The sequence below is a fragment of the Peromyscus eremicus genome, chromosome 1 (assembly GCF_949786415.1).
Source record: "Peromyscus eremicus chromosome 1, PerEre_H2_v1, whole genome shotgun sequence".
Taxonomy (NCBI): Eukaryota; Metazoa; Chordata; class Mammalia; order Rodentia; family Cricetidae; genus Peromyscus; species Peromyscus eremicus.
This window is the reverse complement of record NC_081416.1, coordinates 102,827,009-102,845,705: the sequence shown is the minus strand read 5'-3', so window position 1 is coordinate 102,845,705 and position 18,697 is coordinate 102,827,009. Positions and strand designations below refer to the sequence as shown.

Below are 18,697 nucleotides of genomic sequence, written 5' to 3'. Positions count from 1 at the left end.
TGAGGCCATATAGTGCACTATAGAAGAGAAAATATACGCATTTTCCCAGGCATAGTGGGGCACTCCTTTAACACTGTCACTTGGGAGGCAGACGTAGGCAGAACTCTGTGAGTTCAAGGCCAGCTTACTTCACACAGCAAGTTTCAGAATAGCCAGGACTACATAGAAGGATCCTGCCTCATTAAACATACGACAAAAACCAAATAAATAAATAAAGTATTTTTCCCTTTTTCATAAATATAATTTTTTAAAACTTAAAAGGCTGAGGGGCTGGGGATTTAGCTCAGTGGTAGAGTGCTTGCCTAGCAAGCACAAGGCCCTGGGTTCAGTCCTCAACTCTGGAAAATAAAAATTTAAAAAAACAAAAACAAAAACAAAAAAACCTTAAAAGGCTGAGCATGATGGTGTATGCCTTCAATCTCAGCAGCTAGCAGAGGCAGGATAACTGAGGCCAGCTAGGGCTACATAGTGAGACCCTGTTTAAAAAAATTAACTTGTTTTTGTGGTATGTGTGTGTAAGTGCACACCACGTTTATGTGGAGGTTAGAAGTGCTTCTGTCCTGCCACCTTGTGGGGTCCTAGGATCGAATTCACGTAGTCAGCCTCTACCCGCTGAGCTGTCCCCATGAAAACCTTTTTTTTTTTTTTTTTTTTGTTTTTTTTGAGACAGGGTTTTGTAGACCAGGCTGGCCTCGAATTCACAGAGATTTGCCTGCCTCTGCCTCTCAAGTGCTGGGATTAAAGGCGTGCCACCACCACCCGGCTCCCAAGAAAACGTTTGAGAAGCAGCACAATGAATTATGAGAAATAGTAAATTAGCATGAGCAGAGGATGTCTGTATCTGTACCTTGAGGAATGTGCTATGGTCTCTAACACAAAATACCACAGGTGGCTTAAATGATAGAACTTTCTTTTCCCACTTCGGAAAGCTAGAATAGAAGATTAAGATGCTAGCAAGGTTAGTTTCTGGTGAGACCTCTTTATGGCTTGCAAATAGACACCATGCTATGATCTCACATGGCCCTTTCTATAACCATGTACACTCCAGTGCTGCTTCCTATCCTTTGTTTAAAAAAAAAAAAAGATTTATCTTTATTTATGTGTATGTGCATATGCCTGCATGATTGTAAGTGCACTACCTGTATGCAGGAGCCAAAAGAGGCCAGTAGGGGGCACTGGATCTTTTGGAACTAGAGTTTCAGATGGTTTTTGAGCCGCTTTGTGGGTGCTGGGAACCCAACCTGGGTCTTCTACAAGAGCATTAAGCACTCTTCTCTGATTAGCCTTCTCTCTAGCTCCTTTCTGTAGGGCGAGGAGGAAGCCGGAAGCCAAGTGAGTGATATTCTGAATGAACGCACAGCCATTAAAAGGATCAAGGCCTCAGACTCATGGAAATGGCATAGCCTTCGTTCCTTATCCAAGCACAAGTGTTTACAGATGATTGAAGAGTGTGTACAAAAACTAGCAACTGTTGCTTCCTTCCCCCTTCTTCCTGTTTTCCTACGGAGATTAGCTGACACCCATCCCAACGCTGACGTACATAATAAACACACAGAGGTTCAGAATTGTTGAGGCAGTTGGTGCTGCTTCCTTAGCGTGAGCACCACCCAGCTGACGCCAGCTTTTCTGTGCTCTTGTACATATCACTTCAGTTTTACTGTCAGGACAGTAAAACCCCAGTCAGGTTTCTAGATCCAAGCCACAAGCTTCTCTGCACCTCTCCCTTTTTGTTTTTTTGAAGTCATGGCTGGATCAGAACTTGGACAGAAACTTGCGATATAGACCGCTCTGGCCTAGAGCTCACAGAGATCCTCCTGCCTCTGTCTCCTGAGCTCTGGGATTAAAGGTTTGTACCGCCATGCTTATTATTATTATTATTATTATTATTATTACTAATTTTATGTATATGGATGTTTTGCCTGCATGCATTTCTGTGTACCATGCACATGCCTGGTGCCTACAGAGAATAGAAAAGGGGATCAGAGCCCCTGGAACTGGAGTTACAGACAGCTGTGAGCTGCCATGTGGGTGCTGGGAATCAAACCAGGTCCTCTGGAAGAGCAGCCAGTGCTCTTATCCACTGAGGCATCTCTTCAGCCCCCATTTTACATTTACATTATATCAAACATTACAAAGATGTTTCAAGTCATTCTGGTTTGAAATTAATGTTTAAAAATCCATCCTCATAACTCAAAAGCCAATGTGTAAAATATATCCTAATAGTAACAGTATCAATATGAACAATGAACAAATTTTGGAATAATATGCAAGGGGCACACTACAATTTTCTGACATGGTAATATTGTAAGGTTGAGTGAGTAGCTTTTTTTGGGGGGGGGGTTTGAGACAGGGTTTCTCTGTGTAGCTTTGTGCCTTTCCTGGATCTTGCTCTGTAGATCAGGCTGGCCTCAAACTCACAGAGATCCGCCTGCCTCTGCCTCCTGAGTGCTGGGATTAAAGGCGTGCGCCACCCCCGCCCGGCTAAGGTTGAGTAGCTTTAGGAGAGTGGAGACTGGAACGTAGTTCCATCAGACAGTCCTCTCACCACACTGTCTTGACACTAGAAACAGTCTCCTTGGCAAGTAGGTTGAACTACCTCTCACCTGCATTCCCTCTGCACTACAGACGAGAAGGTGCCTTCCTCTTCCACTCAGGTGATAAAATGCTAATGAAGGATTACAGCTCTTCCTTACTTGCTACTCTTTGTTTTGAGAGCTTCTCGGTGGAGCCCTGGCTGGCCTTGAACTCACAGAGATCCGCCTGTCTCTGCCTCCCTAGAGTGATTAAAGACGTGTACCACCATAGCCTGGCACATGCTTCTCTTGTAGGAATTTCACATCCTCTAATTCTTCAACCATCTCACTTATTCAGTCTCTTGTTGGGAATGAAATTGTTTCTTCCTGAATTTCTTACTTAGTAAATTCTCTTAAAGAGAAACTATAACACCTGTGAATTTGATGTTCCAAAAATTATTTACCTATCCACTCTATGTTTACCTTCATGTATTTATTCATCCAGCTCCTGCCTATCAGTGAAGGGCTTTGATGGCCCAGTGAGTAACGTGCCAGATGCACAAAGCTGATGATTTGAGTTCAATTCCCAGAATCCATGTGAAGACAGAGAGAACTGACTCCATAAAGTTGTTCTATGGGGGCCTGTAAGATGACTTAGTGGATAGAGGTGACCACTGCCACATCTGATGATCTACGTTCAATCTCCAGAATCCATATAGTAGAGAGAATCAACTCTCACAAGTTGTCATCTCACCTCTACAAGCATGCCAACACACACACACACACACACACACACACACACACACACACACACACACACAAAAATGCCATTAATCCCAGAGCTCAGGAGGCAGAGGGAGGTGAATCTCTGTGAGTTCGAGGACAGCCTGGTCTACAAATCGAGTTCCAGGACATCCAGGGCTATTACACAGAGAAACCCTGCTTCAAAAAACAAAAAACAACAAACAAAATAAAAAAATAAATAAATAAATGTGTCAGGTCCCCAGACACTTTATGTGCATGTACACACCTTAAATTACAAAAAAATAAGAAAGAAAAAGAACCCACCAATGGACTCTACACTTGTGACTTGGATCTAGACTTTTCTTTCTGCCAGGTGGTGGAGACAGCAGCAATGCACGCCTTTAATCTCAGCACTCAGGGGGCAGAAGCAGGCTGATCTCCGTGACTTCGAGGCTAGCCTGGCCTACAGAGCAAGTTCCAGGACAGTTAGAGCTACACAGAGAAACCCTGTCTCAAAAAACCAAAATAAGTAAATAGTAAATTTTTATTTAGTTTTTGACTAGTTTATTATTTTTGATGGTATTGTAAAGACTTCCTTTTGGAGGATGGTATCTTGCTATATTGCCTATGCCTTCTGAGTTGCTAGGATTATAGGTAAAGCTACCTTACCTGGTTAGAATTATCTTAATTTCAAATTTGGATTGTTCTTTGCTAATATATTAAAATGTACTTTATTTAGAATCCTACAAACTTGTTAATTCTGATTGTTTTTATCTAAAACATTTTTTTTATTCCTTAAGATTTTTTTTTAAAGATTTATTTATTTATTATGTATACAGTGTTCTGTCTGCATATATCCCTGCATGCCAGAAGAGGGCATCAGATCTCATTACTGATGGTTGTGAGCCACCATGTGGTTGCTGGGAATTGAACTCAGGACCTCTGGAAGAGCAGCCAATGCTCTTAACCACTGAGTTATCTCTCTAGCCCTCCTAAAGATTTCTTATGTGGAGTTTGACCATGCTCCAGTGAGTATATGATCAACACAAATTGGACTTAGTGGGTTTTTTTTCTTCTTTTTTTTTGGGGGGGGGGGGAGGGAGGCCACGTGGGTGGGGAGTGGTCCTGGGAAGACTGGGAAGTGAGTGTGATCACTTCCCCAATAATCCATAAAAATATTATGTTAAAAAAAAAAAAAAGACTATGTCACTTAAGATAGAGTGTAAGTTGTCAGGATTGCTGAGCGACCTTAGGCCCTGAGTTCAGTTAAGACAGAGCTAAGTACACACATGCCTCTACCCACACTAATCTAACTACATTTTCTTCCTTTTACATTTGCCCTGGCTAGAACCTCCTCTCCAGTATTAATACAATTGACATAACTGAGTGTACAGGCCTGTCTTGTTCCTTATTTTTGGACGAAAGTATCAGTGTTCACCACTAATATATTAATGTGGGATTTCTTTTTTTAAATATTTATTTATTTATTTATTATGTATACAGTGTTCTGCCTGCATGTATGCCTGAAGACCAGAAGAGGGCACCAGATCTCATTGTAAATGGTTGTGAGCCACAATGTGGTTGCTGGGAATTGAACTCAGGACCTCTGGAAGAGCAGCCAGTGCTCTTAAACTCTGAGCCATCTCTCCAGCCCCTAATATATTAAATGTGGAGTTTTCATAGATACTATTATCAATAAGGTTGAAAAAGTTCCTGATATTCCTAGTTTGCTGAATATTTTTACCACAAAAAAAAATTGAATCTTGTCAAAGGTTTTTTTTTTTCCCCTCAAAATTTTTTCCTGCATCCATTGAAATGAATGGGCCTTTTTCTTTCTGTTAATATGATGTAATATAGAGACTGATTTTTACATGTTAAAGAAATTTTGTATGCTTGGGATAAATCCCATTAGTTACTGTGTATATAATTACTGTGAAATTGTTAATCCCAAAGATGGGAGGAGAAATACCACTGACCTAAGTCATCATGGCCAAATTAATTAAAGCAAGCAATTAATTAAAGTGAATTTTTTGCATTAATTAATAATAAGATAATGATAATAAAACAATAAAATAAATTTTTTATTCACGTACAGAGGCTTCCTCCTCCTAAGGTGGGATTCAAGAGGTCAGTACTGGACATGGGGAAGACAAGGTTTTATAGCTCTGGGGTAGGTGGTTTCCAGTTGGTGATTTTGGCAGGCAAACTAGGCTCTAGAGGAGCAGAACATAAGCACAAGGTAGTTATAAGGAGCTCCTAAAACAAAGACGTAACTGCAAAGTGGTTGAAACAAGGTAGTCAGAATAACAGGTGGTCATAAAAACCTTTTGAAACAAAGACATGGTTGCCCTTTCCTGGAACAGGCAGTACAGAACATTGTAGCTAAGGTCACAGGTGGGGCATAGCCCAATCCTTGAGAAACAGAGATTTAATCATGAAAAGGAATGAGCCTAGTTTGTCTTTACTACAAGATGACTTTAAGCCTAAAAATGGAGGCAGGCTGGTTCATCAAAATAATACTTATGCGTAGTATTTTGGGATCCTGTTGAGAGATCAGGAGTTAGACACCCCGGCAGGCAGACAGATAGAGAGAGGGGCCATGGCTAAGTAATAAAGGTAGTGAATTTCCAAGATGGCCAGCTTCTTTCTCACCCTCTTGACTTGGGACAAAAGCCTAACAGCTTAAAACAAAGGCTTGCAGGCCCTCTGCTGATGGACTGGCGCAAAAAGCTCATGGCATGTTCAGGACATCCACACACCAGTTCTGAGACAATCAACCATCCTAGCTTTCTTCAAACTGACCAACTCTAAATTAGGGAGGCAGCTCCCCAGAGGCTCCCCACCTCCATACACACACAGAGTGCAGTTTTCAGCTTCCTGAATCCTTCCTCTGCTTTACAGGGATCTTTTTTCTCTCTGTGCCTGCTGGAGGTGTGTTTCCTCACCCTCAATAAATAAATGTCTTTCCTCAACTGCTGATTCTATCAGTGGTGTTTCGATCTCTCTGTTTCTTGCTAGCTGCTGCACTTCAGGTCTTTCCTGCCTTTTTTTTTTTTTTTTTTTTTTTTTTTTTGGTTTTTCCAGACAGGGTTTCTCTGTGAAGCTTTGCGCCTTTTCCTGGAACTTACTTGGTAGCCCAGGCTGGCCTCGAACTCACAGAGATCCGCCTGGCTCTGCCTCCCGAGTGCTGGGATTAAAGGCGTGCGACACCACCGCCCGGCCCTTTCCTGCCTTTTAATTCCTGAACTGGCAGAAAAAAAAATGAACCCAATCAAGACCCCTAGACTGTATCACTTCAAGACCCTTAGACTGACTGTGCTATTTCCCTTTTTAAAAATTCTTTTTCAGGGCTGGGCAGTGGTGGCGCACGCCTTTAATCTCAGGACTTGGGAGGCAGGGCCAGGTGGATCTCTGTGAGTTCAAGGCCAGCCTGGTCTATAGAGTCAGTTCCAGGACAGGCTCCAAAGCTACACAGAGAAACCCTGTCTCGGAAACAAACAAACAAAAAATTCTTTTTCATTTTTAGCACAATTTTGATCTTGACGCACTAAATTGATTATAAAAACACACCAATGAGTCATGAGTCACAGTTTGAAACTACTGCTATCAGCTGGTGGTATATTAAAAACATTTAAGAATGAGACAGTATAAACAGATTACGTAAAAATGGAAGTGGTGTGCTGGGATAAGTTCCTTTTGTGCCTGCATTAAATATCCGATTTCTAGAATTTGTTGGAGAGGCACTGGCCAAACAGTACGGCGGATGGCAGAAGTACGCTTAGGAGGCTCAGGGCAGGCGCCTCTCCAACTAATATGTAAGCAGTGTGTTAGCAACTTTGTGGTCCACACCAGTGAATATCAGTCTTTGTTGTATAGCATACCAGACAGTGTTACATGATTCATGGTCTTAAGTACCTAATAGAAATGTTTAAAAATTAAGATAAAAAGGGTGTGAAAGGGTGCACATGCCTTTAATACTAGCACTCCGGAGGCTGAAGCAGGCAGAGCTGTGTATGCTCCAGGCAAGCTAGAGTCAGAGAGATAGTGAGATCTGTCTCAAACAAACAAACGAAGTGGTTGATATTTGGGCTGGGGAAAGGGCTCAGTGGTTCAGAGTACATACTACTGGCAGGGTGGTGGTGGCACACACATTTGATTCCAGCACTCAGGAGGCACAGGCAGGTGGATCTCTGTGAGTTCGAGGCCAGTCTGGTCTACAACGTGAGTTCCAGGACAGCTAGCGCCGTTACACAAACCTTATCTCAAAAACAAAACCAAAACCAAAAATACTACTTTTGCAGGGGACCCAAGTTTGGTTTCCAGCAACCAAATCAGGTGGCTTATAACTGTAACTTTAGCTCCAAGGGGGATCTGATGCCTCTGAGCTCTACAGGCACCCCCACATGTGCCAACCCATGTGGACATACACATAATTTAAAAATCAAAATAAAGCTGGTGGTGGAGCACAGCTTTTAATTCCAGCACTCGGGAGGCAGAGGCAGGTGCAGATCTCTGTGAGTTTGGGGCCAGCCTGGTCTACAGAGTGAGTTCCAGGAAAGGCTCCAAAGCTACACAGAGAAATCCTGTCTCAAAAAACAAAAAAAAAATCTAAATAAATCTTTTAAAAGGTGAGGGCATGATAGCAAACACTTGCAATCTTAGTACTTCTGAGGTGTAGGAAGGAGATAAGCTCAAGTGACCTTCAGTTCCATAGTGAGTTTAAAGCTAGTTTGGGCTGCATGATTACAGGCATGAGCCTCTGCCTGGATTGGAATTGGATTTTGTGTTTGTCTTCTTTCATTCAATATATTTTTGAGACTCATCCACATTGTAGCATTGTTGACAATATATTCCAGTATTTGTGGTAGTTTACTTCAGGAATATATCATAATTTACAAATCTTTCTGCCAGATATTTTGCTGTTTTTAATAAACATTAATATAAAGTTTAAGCAAAACTCAACTGAGTGCAAGTTAGTGCTTAGCAATAAATTTACTACAGGTTTAATAGTAGCTGCAATTTTATCCTTACATACCATTCTGATATATAAATCTCAGCTATTTAAATTAACAAAATGAGATTAAACTTGCTTTTACATTTATATTTTCACTTTTCTGAGATGGGACAGGGGCTTGACATGCAGCTCAGGCTGGTCTGAAATTCATTCTATATTCACTCTGGCCTCAAACTCAAGATCCTCCTGCCTCCATCTCTCTAGTGCTGGGCTGAGTATGTGCCAACAACCTGCAACTGATATTAAATTAAAAACTGGTAACACACAATTTGTCTTAGTCCAGAAAAGCAATGTAATGTAATAGTATTGTGTGAGAAACCCTGCTTCGAAAAACAAAACAAAACAAAACACATGCTCAGAGTTGAAGGCATGGTGGCTGAACCCTGTGATCCCAGCATGGTGGAACACACCTCTAACTCCAGCCCTTGGGAGATGGAGAGGAGGACCCCAAGGAGCCTCGCATACACTCACATACACAGTCAGTTAGAGATGCCAGGATTCACAGTAGTCTGCCTGAAAAACAGCTGAAAGTCAAGATAGAAACCTGATAAGGTTTCTATAACATGAAATACACTTTCCTATTTCCTTTGAAGTTCCTTTTCATAGAAATTCTTTCACAAAGGTATAATTTTGGCTTTTAGTGAAATTAATGAGTATACAAAGGATTTTAGATTTTTGTTGCTGTTTGAAAATGGTAAAAAAAAATTTTTAAATTAAAAAAAAATTTTTTTTAATTAAAAAAAAAGAAAATGGTTGATAAACATGTATTCTGGGTCAGATTTCCTGCCAACTTTTTTATTTTCTGTGTATGTGTGGATGCATGTGTGTCACAACATGCTTGTGGAGGTCAGTGAACACATGCAAGAATCAGTTCTCTTCTTCTACCATGTGGCCTCCAGGGATCAAATCCAGGGCATCAGGTCTTTAACCACTGACCCATCTCACTGGCCTCTGGGTCAGATTTTCTTCAGCTGGGTCCCCAGGTTCTCCCCTTCTCCACCCCTATGCCCACATTTTGTACTTTGAGACTTCTTAGTTTGATATTCCCAACTTCATTGGTTGCCTAAAGTCCATATTTTCCCACTTATTAAAACTTCATTTCCCATAATAATCCACATAGCCACATATTCTCATTCTCTCTCTCTCTCTCTCTCTCTCTCTCTCTCTCTCTCTCTCTCTCTCTCTTATTTCACATACATTGGTGTTTTGCCATGGGTGTTGGGTCTCAGAAACTGGAGTTACAGACAGTTGTGAGCTGCCATGTGGGTGCTGGGAATTACCAGGGTCCTCTGGAAGAGCCGTCAATGCTCTTAACCACTAAGCCATCTCTCCAGCCCCACATTCTCTTTTTATAACTAATTGTTTTATGAGTATTTGTGTGTGCCTGAGTGTATGTACAGCTCATTACCTGTATGCAAATGTTCTCAGAGGCCAGAAAAGGGCATCGATCCCTGAGAACTACAGGTGGTTGTGAGCTGCTAGATACAGGCGCTGAGGGCCAAACCTGGGTCCTGGAATCTCAGCGAGGTCCTTCGGAAAGAGCGTTCTTAGCTTCAAGCCAACTTCAACTGTACTCCCTTTCCCCTTTTGGAGACAGTTTCACTGCGTAGTCTTGGCTGGCCTGAAACTCCGAGATCTGCCTGCTTCTGCCTTCTGGTGCTAGGATGAAAGAAAGGCCTGTGCCACCACCTCCTGTCACAATCATGTTTTCTTGAAGACTTCAAACAAACAAACAAAAACCTTATTGTAGTAAAGTATGCATAACATTAGGAGAACCATTTAAATAATTTTCAGTAGTAGCATTAAGCATATTGTTGTTTATAATTTTTTTCTCTCTCTCTTTCTCTTTTTTCAAGACAAGGTTTCTCTGTATAGCCATTGCTGTCCTGGAACTTGCTCTGTAGACTAGGCTGGCTTTGAACTCAGAGATTTGTCTTCCTCTGCCTCCCAGGTGCTAGGATTTAAGGCATGCACTACCACCACCTGGCTGCCCCCCCCTTTTTGTTGAGACAAGGTCTCTTGACATAGCTCTGGTTGTCCTAGAATTCACTATGTAGACCAGGCTGGCCATAAACTTACAGAGATCCACCTGCCTTTGCCTCCCAAGTGCTGGGATTACAGGTGTGTACCACCATGCCTGACTCAAAATATATTCTTGCCGGGCGGTGGTGGCGCACGCCTTTAATCCCAGCACTCGGGAGGCAGAGCCAGGCGGATCTCTGTGAGTTCGAGGCCAGCCTGGACTACCAAGTGAGTCCCAGGAAAGGCACAAAGCTACACAGAGAAACCCTGTCTCGAAAAACCAAAAAAAAAAAAATATATATATATATATATATATATATATATATATATATATTCTTGATTTGAGGATTTGTATATCAGATTAAGAATCATTATCCAAGGGGCTGAAAAAATTGTTGTGGGATATTTGTACTTTGTGTGAAGATCTATTTGCTGTGATTGGTGTAACAAAATGCTGAAAGGAGCTGGGCGGTGGTGGTGGCAGCGCACGCCTTTAATCGCAGCACTCGGGAGGCAGAGCCAGGCTGATCTCTGTGAGTTCTAGGCCAGCCTGGTCTACAGAGCGAGATCCAGGACAGGCACCAAAACTACACAGAGAAACCCTGTCTCGAAAAGCGGGAAAAAAACAAACAAAAAAAGAAAATGCTGAAAGGGCTGATAGCTGGGCAGGAGGTACAGGAGGGATTTCCAGGGAGAGAAAGGAAGAAAAGGAGAAATCCAGGTGCACAGGAGACGTCACTGAGACATGGAAGGAGTCAGACACACAAAATGGGAGAGAGGTAAAAGCTACATGGTAGAACATAGATGAATAAAAATATGGGTTAATTTAAGTTATAAGAGCCAGTGCAACAAGCCTAAGCTAAGGGCCAAGCTTTCATAATTAGTAATAAGTTTCTGTGTCATTATTTCTGAGTTGGCAGCCCAAAGGAAAGTCCAATTAATATGGCACCCAACGTGGTGACAATAGCATCACAGATAGGTTCGGTATACAGAGGCAACAGCTCTTTTAAGAGGCCCTGCTGTGCAGTGGAGCACTTGAGCAGCCAGCCTGCTAGGTAAATATGCATGACACTTGGACTCAGCAAATTCCAAGAGCTGGGGCAGTAACCTGGCTCCTGCCAGTACCTGCCAGCATGAAGGCTAGGCTGTCATGGAATGAAGGAGGGCACAGCCTGCCACCAGCACAAGCTAGCGGTGCCACGGAGGGCCTAACAAGTTAAGGTTTGCCTCACGTTGGTCAGAGAAGACTGCAGAAGCACAGAAAGTCAGATGCAGACCAAGAAAACCTCTGAACAGATATAATATACTTAAAAATGTGCTTAGCTGCTAAAGAAAGAAAAAAAATGGGTATATACAGTCAAAGAAAAATAAATAGTTTTAAAATAATAAAGTCTTTAAAGAGAGAGTAAAGTAATATAAAAGGAAAAAGCCACATAAAGATGGGAAATACACAGGGCATCTGGATACTGTATGGTGCTTTGTTGACTTTGAAAAAAAAATAGCTGATGAGAGATATTGGATTATGGAAATTGCTAAATTAACTCAACCTATATATTTTTAAGAATATCTTAATGGGCTGGAGAGACGGCTCAGAGGTTAAGAGCACTGGCTGATCTTCCAGAGGTCCTGAGTTCAATTCCCAGCAACCATATGGTTGGTGGCTCACAACCATCTATAATCAGATCTGGTGCCCTCTTCTGGTGTGCAGGTATACATGGAGGCAGAACACTATATAATAACAAATAAACAAATCTTTAAAAAAAAAGACTATCATAACTTTCAAAATGGAGGTCAAAAATATGTTGCGTTGGGGGAGAGGTTATGCTTTTGTTTCCATAGGAAACAAAAAGTTCTGGTTCTCTTCAAAATTAATAAAGATCAAATTTGATCGGGGGAGACCTCCTGAAAATCTTGGCTACAGACATTAAAAAAAGAAACCAAGAAAGACTACATGACAAGTGACACATCCCTCTACTATAGGAACAGCTCTGAGACTGGATGAAACATGATAAATCTTGTTGGTCTCAGAGTCCTCATGACTTTTTATTACATGTCATCCTTTCATATAGCATTGACAGAGGTTTGGTTATACAGTCCAAACAAATCTATAAAGTTAACAGATGCCTTTTACCTGCTCAAACATAGAACAAAATATCATCTTTAATTGACTTGTGCACAGTGCATATTCCATACTTGTGTTAATGCAAATATATGTTACCTTTAAAAGTTTGTGTTTTTAGAAAGAAAAAAAAGGACCAAAAACCAATGAAGACAAGTAGCTCAAGTGATCCAGCCTCTCAAAATGCCTCTGTTGCAATTTCCTCAAAATTATCCATCCAGAACAACTTCAAAGCTGCTAGCCGAGATGGTCAGCCTCACAGACTATCCAGACAAGTCCTTAGATAAGTTCTACAGTTTCCCATCACACAGAGACTAAACAAAAAATAATACAGCTAGCTCTCTCAGGACTTGGCCATTATCCCCATTTTCTCAAGGTCCCCTAAATATGTCGTTGTCCCTAGAAAACAGGAAGCAGTCTAGAGAACATGATACCAACATTCCCAAGAGATGGAGTGGGTGGTTTTTAGTCATTTGGTGGGTTATGGATGTTTGTCATCATTTGGTGTGGTTGGTTACAAGTTGTTATTGGTTATGTCAGGAAAAAAGCTGAACAAAGAAGATTAGATTCAGGGATGTATTTCTGAAGGTAAAAAGGGGGTATATAGTATAGAAATGATAGGATAAAAGAGTGGATTGTTGAGTCTACTTTTGAACTAAAAAAATAACTACTAGTCTCAAATATTTTACATTGATATGGATTTTTATATACTGATACACATTTAGTGTTATTTTTCTTATACTATATTATGTTTCTATTTCTTGTTTACTGTATTGAACTTATGCAGATCATTTAAAAATTTAATATAAAGTTTTAGTCCTTAAGAGCTATTTAGGATAATAAAAAAAGACAGGTCAATAGTCAGTCATCTATAACAATCAAACTTATAGTCATGTTAGGTATGTTTTCAAGGTCAAACAGAAATATATTTTAAATAGTCTTTAAATACTTCAAAGACCTACAGAATATGGAATTTAAAATATTTTAAATAACATAAGGCTTTTCATGAGACATGACTGCTCCTGGCAGTACCAATCTACTTCAAAAAAGGATAATGGGCATCAAAGAACCTTCATATGGAGTTTGCTTTCAATGTGGCAAAGGTAACCATTTGAGTAAGAAACTGTCCTTTCCTCAACAGCTGACAGTATGGATAAGCAGGACACAAAAGAAAGCGACTGCCAAACTTTGCTAACATGAGGTAGGACAGTCCTTCAAAATTCCTGCTACACAGAAAAGTCTATATAGGCCTATAGGCCAAAGATGGATGCCTCACCATTGCAGAGGAATCTTAGGTGACTGTCCCGGCAGCCAGCTGTTTCTGTCATTTCTATAGCTTTGGAAGTTGTCTGCTCTGCACTTTCTGTTTACTCAGGTAATAGAATATCCTTCGCAGGTCTCTGATGGAGTTGAAGGCGAGATAGTTATAGTTACAGTTTTCCCTGTTTCCAAATTCTGAAAAGAAACTTACACAAGAGATGTAAAGTTTATAACGTTGAGAAACATAAAAGCTTGAGTTGTTTATCTAAAAAGATGTTTTAAGGTCTAAAAAGATATTTTTAGGATGGTATTACAAATTATGATAAAAACTGGTTTGGGTATAAAACTATGGACTAAGACAGGATAGATAATGCAGTATGTTCTCCAAATTTGCTAAATACAAATGGACTGGACATTGTAATTGTAATTCTTACCTGATAATTGTTCTTATTGTATACAGTTTTACTATGTTAGAGTTAAAAACCCTTCATTTTTATTTAGACAAAAAGGGGGAAATGTTGTGTGATATTTGTATACTGTGTGAAGATGTATTTGCTGTGATGTATTTGGTGTAGTAAAAACGTTGAATGGCCAATAGCTAGGCAGAAGTATAAGCGGGATTTCTGGGGAGAGAAAGGAAGAAGAGGAGAAATCTAAGCATGCAGGAGATGTCATCAAGATGCGGTACGAGTCGGACACACAAAATGGGAGAGAGGTAAAAACCACGTGGTATAACATAGATTAATAAAAATATGGGTTAAGTTATAAGAGCCAGTGGGAAAAGCCTAATCTAAGGCTGAGCTTTGATAACTAATAATAAGTCTCTGTGCTGTTATGTGTGAGCTGGTGGCCCAAAGGAAAGTCTGACTACAAGAGATGGCTCAGTTGTTAAGTGTGCTTGTTTTTCTTTCAGAGAATCCATGTTTGGTTCTTAGCACTCATATTTAGTGGCAGGAGGATCCAATGCTCTCTTCTGGATTACACACAGACACACAGACATACACACTTAAAATACAAACAAACTGAGTATGTTGGCACACATCAGTATTATTAATACTTGGAAGGCTTAGGCAGGGGGATCGGAAGTTCAAGGCCATCCTTGGCTACATAGAAAGTTGGAGGCCAGAATGAAATACATAGGACCCTGTCTAAAAATAATAAGATAAAAAAATCATTATTCTAGGACCTAGAGAGATGGCTCAGCAGTTAGTGCTTATTGCTCTTGTAGATGACCTGGGGTCCAGTTCTCAGCACCCACATCTGTAATTTTAGGAGACTGATGCCTTCTTGTCTCCAAGGGCACCTGTATACATGCAATGCACATAAACTCAGGCAGGCACACAGGCATATACACGATCAATAAGATGGTCTGTAGCTAAAGGTGCTTGAAGAGTGAGCCTGGCTACTTGAGTTTAATCCCTGGAGCACACATAAAACGTGGAAGGAGAGGAGTGATTCCACAAAGTTTTTTCTGACCTGCAGGCAAGTAGCACAAATGTCTGCACACACAGAAAGTATTTTAAAAGAATCATTATTCTAGGTAATAACTTTCTGTAAGAAATTTTTTTTCTCTTGAAAAATGAGTTTCTTTGATAATAAAAATGATACAGACTTTTACGATTTTCCCTCGGAAATGCATAACAAAATCCAATGTTTATCTGTGAACATTTTCCATGTTCCTGGCATAATTATCTGCCCTTCAAATCTTTCTTTAGTCACACATTTTCTCATTTTATATGATTCAGAATATATGTTGCTTTATATTAGTTTTAGGAAGTAGATATTATATAACTTTTAAACATACCCTTAAAATTTTAGCTTAAAGTAATAAATTATAGGCTAAATATAGCTGGATTCAATCTGAACATCTTTTTTGATAACAAGAAAGATTTGTTTATTTGAAACAGAGCCTCACTATGTAACCCTATCTGGCCTGAACTCAGAGCTCTTCCTGCTTCTGTGCCCTGTCTGCTGGGATTAAAGGAATGAGTGCGCCAGCTGCCAGGACAAGAACGGGTATTTTAAAGTACACACACTGTGGCAGGGAATTACACTATCCACTTTATTGGGAATTATTCATGCTGTAGATACTATCACCTCACTTTACCGAAGTTCAAAGTAATGAAGAAACTTTAGAAGGTTATAAAGTATTTATGGGTAGGACTCAGGTTTGGCTCAACTCCAAATTCCGGCTCCTAGCATACAGTACACTGTTTCCCAAGCCGCACGTTCTATTTTACATTGTCGATGCCTTTTACCTGCTCTGGGATTCTTTCTGGGAGAATGTCACATCTTACTCCTCAATGGAGTGGAACTCTGTTTCCTAGCAAACTTACTTCCTTTTCTCCATCTCCCGGTCCTCTAAGCGGAGTCCTAGCTCACCTCACCTAGATCACCTCAGAGACTGAGCTGAGCCCAGAGTCTTCGCATCTTAGTCCTGCAGTAGAGCCTAGTTTCTCAGATTCTGTCACCCAGCAGGGCTCACGGGGAGTTGGGGGGTGGGGGGTGTTGGTGGGTGAGGATTCCTTATTAGTGATCTCCCCGCCTCCCCGGCACAGCCCTGGGACTCTGCTGAGATTCTTGTGATTCAGTGCTGTGGAAGAGTTTTTACTAGGCAAGGAAGCGCTTTAAACAGGAAAGTAAAACAACTCAAAATAGCTTCAGGAAGTCCCTGAAACTGACCAGATTCATTAGGTCCCTCCCTGCCAGAGTAAGCAATAAAAGCTGAGAGACCCCTCAGACAAAAGGAAGCTGAACAGCAAAATGAATCTGAGCCGCAAAGACTCTGAGATCAGACCAGCCTGGAAGAAGTGGAAACCAGCCAAGCTGCCAGGAAGAGGTTCAGACCAGAGTCTCTCGGAAATGACACTCTCCAACCTGTTGAGCTGCCTGCAGACTGTGCAGTGTGTTCCTGGTTCCCAGCTTTGTGAGCTGTCACCCATGCTGGGTGGGCCTTAGTGATGCTGGGGTCTTTGAGTCATTTCTGCTCCTGTAAGCCCACCCTCTCCCACACTCATGTACAAATAAAACTCATTGGTTCACCAAGTTGGATTCTGGTGCTATCTGTACTTTGGTCTGTCTGTGGGAGCCCTATCTGGGGTGAGGAGACCTGTGTAGCGTCTCTCCAGGAAAAGTATTGTCATACAACACTCAGCAGAGGGCAACAGCCCTCAGCAAACTTTCAGAGAGACTTTTCTCCATGGTCCCTGGCCAAGCCACAGCGCACCTTTTTCCACATTTCCTAACCTCTCCGCACAGTCGCATTCCCACCCGCCATTCTCTTTGTCTGCGTCTTAGTGTCTCTGTTCAACTTCTCCCTCCTTCTCCTGGTCGTCTCCGTTCCCGGGTCCCGCGGAAAACTCACGCAGCGCTTCTGTTCCCGGCGGCTCCTCCGATCAGCTCCGCGCTTTACTTCTCCCTGCCGCTCAGCGACCAGGCCTGGAACTACCCCTTCGGCCAGCGGGCACCCGAGAGCCCCGCCCCTCCCTCCCCATTGGCTACCGTTCTCAGAAAGTCCCGCCCCCAGACCCGCAGCCCGCCTCTCCGCCCCGCTTCCCTTGTTTTCATTCCCCCTGTCACACGAGGCAGTGGCAACCCCGAAGTGGGAGGGGAGAAGTCGGAGGGGAGAAGTCGAAGAGGGAAGGGGACGGGAAGAGGGCGGAAAGTGAAGGGCCCAGAGCGCCTCTCTGTCCCCGATCTAACTCAGTTCTCGACTGCTCCGGGCCGGCGTGGTATTGTGGGATCGCGGCGCCCGGCCTGCCTGAGACGCTCGCATCCGCAGGGGCGTCCACTCGAGAGCGCCTCCTGTCGTCCGTAAGGCTGCCCTGCCATTCCTCGGCCCCCCAACTCCTCCCGCCCCCCCATCCCCTCCTCCTCCATCCTCCAGTTCAAAATGGCGACGGCGGCGGCGGCGGCGGCAGCGGCGATGGCTCCTCCGGGCTGCCCGGGTTCGTGCCCCAACTTCGCCGTAGTCTGCTCCTTCTTGGAACGCTACGGGCCGCTGCTGGACCTGCCCGAGTTGCCGTTCCCAGAGCTGGAGCGGGTGCTGCAGGCGCCGCCGCCGGACATCGGCAACGGAGAAGGTAAGCGATCGGCCCGAACGCCCGGCGGGAAGCGGCCCTGGCGCGCTCTACCTCTCCATAGATATCCTGGGGCTCTGCAGCCGCCCCCCCCTCCAGGGACTGGGCTCCGTGGAGTCTCTACTCAGCTTAGCCTGGGGGGGGGGTTCCTGGGTGCTGGGGAGGCGGGGCGGAGGCCCCCTAGGGCCACCGTGCCCCGCGGGGACGGAGGTGGGGGCGTCGCAGGCCGGGTGTGGGCCGGGGCCCGGGAGGGGGGCATTGTGCCGGGCAGGCGCCCTGGAGCCGGGTCCCCCGCGCCGGTGTTGGCCCCCAGTTCTTATCCCTTTAGGTGGCGGGGGAAGGGGAGAGCAGGTTCCGGCCAGCCTTGCGCTTTTCTCCTCCCCTCCTCCCACCAATCCTCCCCACCGTCTCCGGGGAGGCTGGGCCCATCTTCTCCCGGCGCCCCCTCTGCTCACTCCACCTGAGTGGGCGGGGGCCGGCGGACACTCCACTCTCTTTCTCTCTGCGGTGGGAACTCCCCCGAGAGAGTCGGCTCCTGCCCTCTTCCCGTTCCCTCGAGGGCTGGTCTAACCCCCCCCCCCCAAACTCCTTCCTCCCCCTAAGGGAGATCTGCTCCTCCGCCCAGGGAGGGGGCTGCCCCCCTCCCCCATTCTCGCATAGGGAGGGGAAATGAAGTCGGTTCAGCTTCTCTACTCTGGGGAGGAGAGGGTTAATTTCTCCTCCTCCATAGTTTTCCTCCCCGCCACCTCCCCCAAAATAATAGAAAAGCATCTCCCCACTTTTCTCTCTCCCTTCCCCCTATCTCGGCAACAGGGTTTAGGGGAAGAAGTCACTCTTCCATTTGCAGGGTGGGGTGGGGTGGGGTGGTTGGTCTCTAGGCTGGAGGAGGGGCTCAGACGGCAAGGGAAACAGTTGAAGAAGGTGCTTGTTGCTCATGTTTCTCTCT

The 18,697-nt window shown here is 43.5% G+C and overlaps 2 protein-coding genes across 8 annotated transcripts in view; one reads left to right on the top strand and one right to left on the bottom strand.

Moving 5' to 3' along the window:
- Aamdc (adipogenesis associated Mth938 domain containing) overlaps nt 1-17,944 on the bottom strand; it is a 32,775-nt gene extending 14,831 nt beyond the window's left edge. Inside the window, exons 1-2 of one of the 7 annotated variants that reach the window (XM_059271035.1) lie at nt 17,037-17,134; nt 9,776-9,930 (exon numbers count right to left, since the gene is read on the bottom strand). The gene's annotated coding sequence lies outside the window, so the exon portion shown is untranslated. Of the gene's footprint in view, nt 1-5,350; nt 5,471-9,775; nt 9,931-15,930; nt 16,144-17,036; nt 17,360-17,805 lie in introns of those variants that run through there. The other 6 variants (XM_059271053.1, XM_059271058.1, XM_059271084.1 and 3 more) reach the window with 6 other exon arrangements.
- The window catches only part of Rsf1 (remodeling and spacing factor 1), a 122,833-nt gene continuing 121,696 nt past the window's right edge, over nt 17,561-18,697 (top strand). The window contains exon 1 of the mRNA XM_059270998.1: nt 17,561-17,754. Within this exon, the coding sequence (XP_059126981.1) occupies nt 17,565-17,754 (190 nt within the window). The 5' untranslated portion in view covers nt 17,561-17,564. The remainder of the gene's footprint in view (nt 17,755-18,697) is intronic.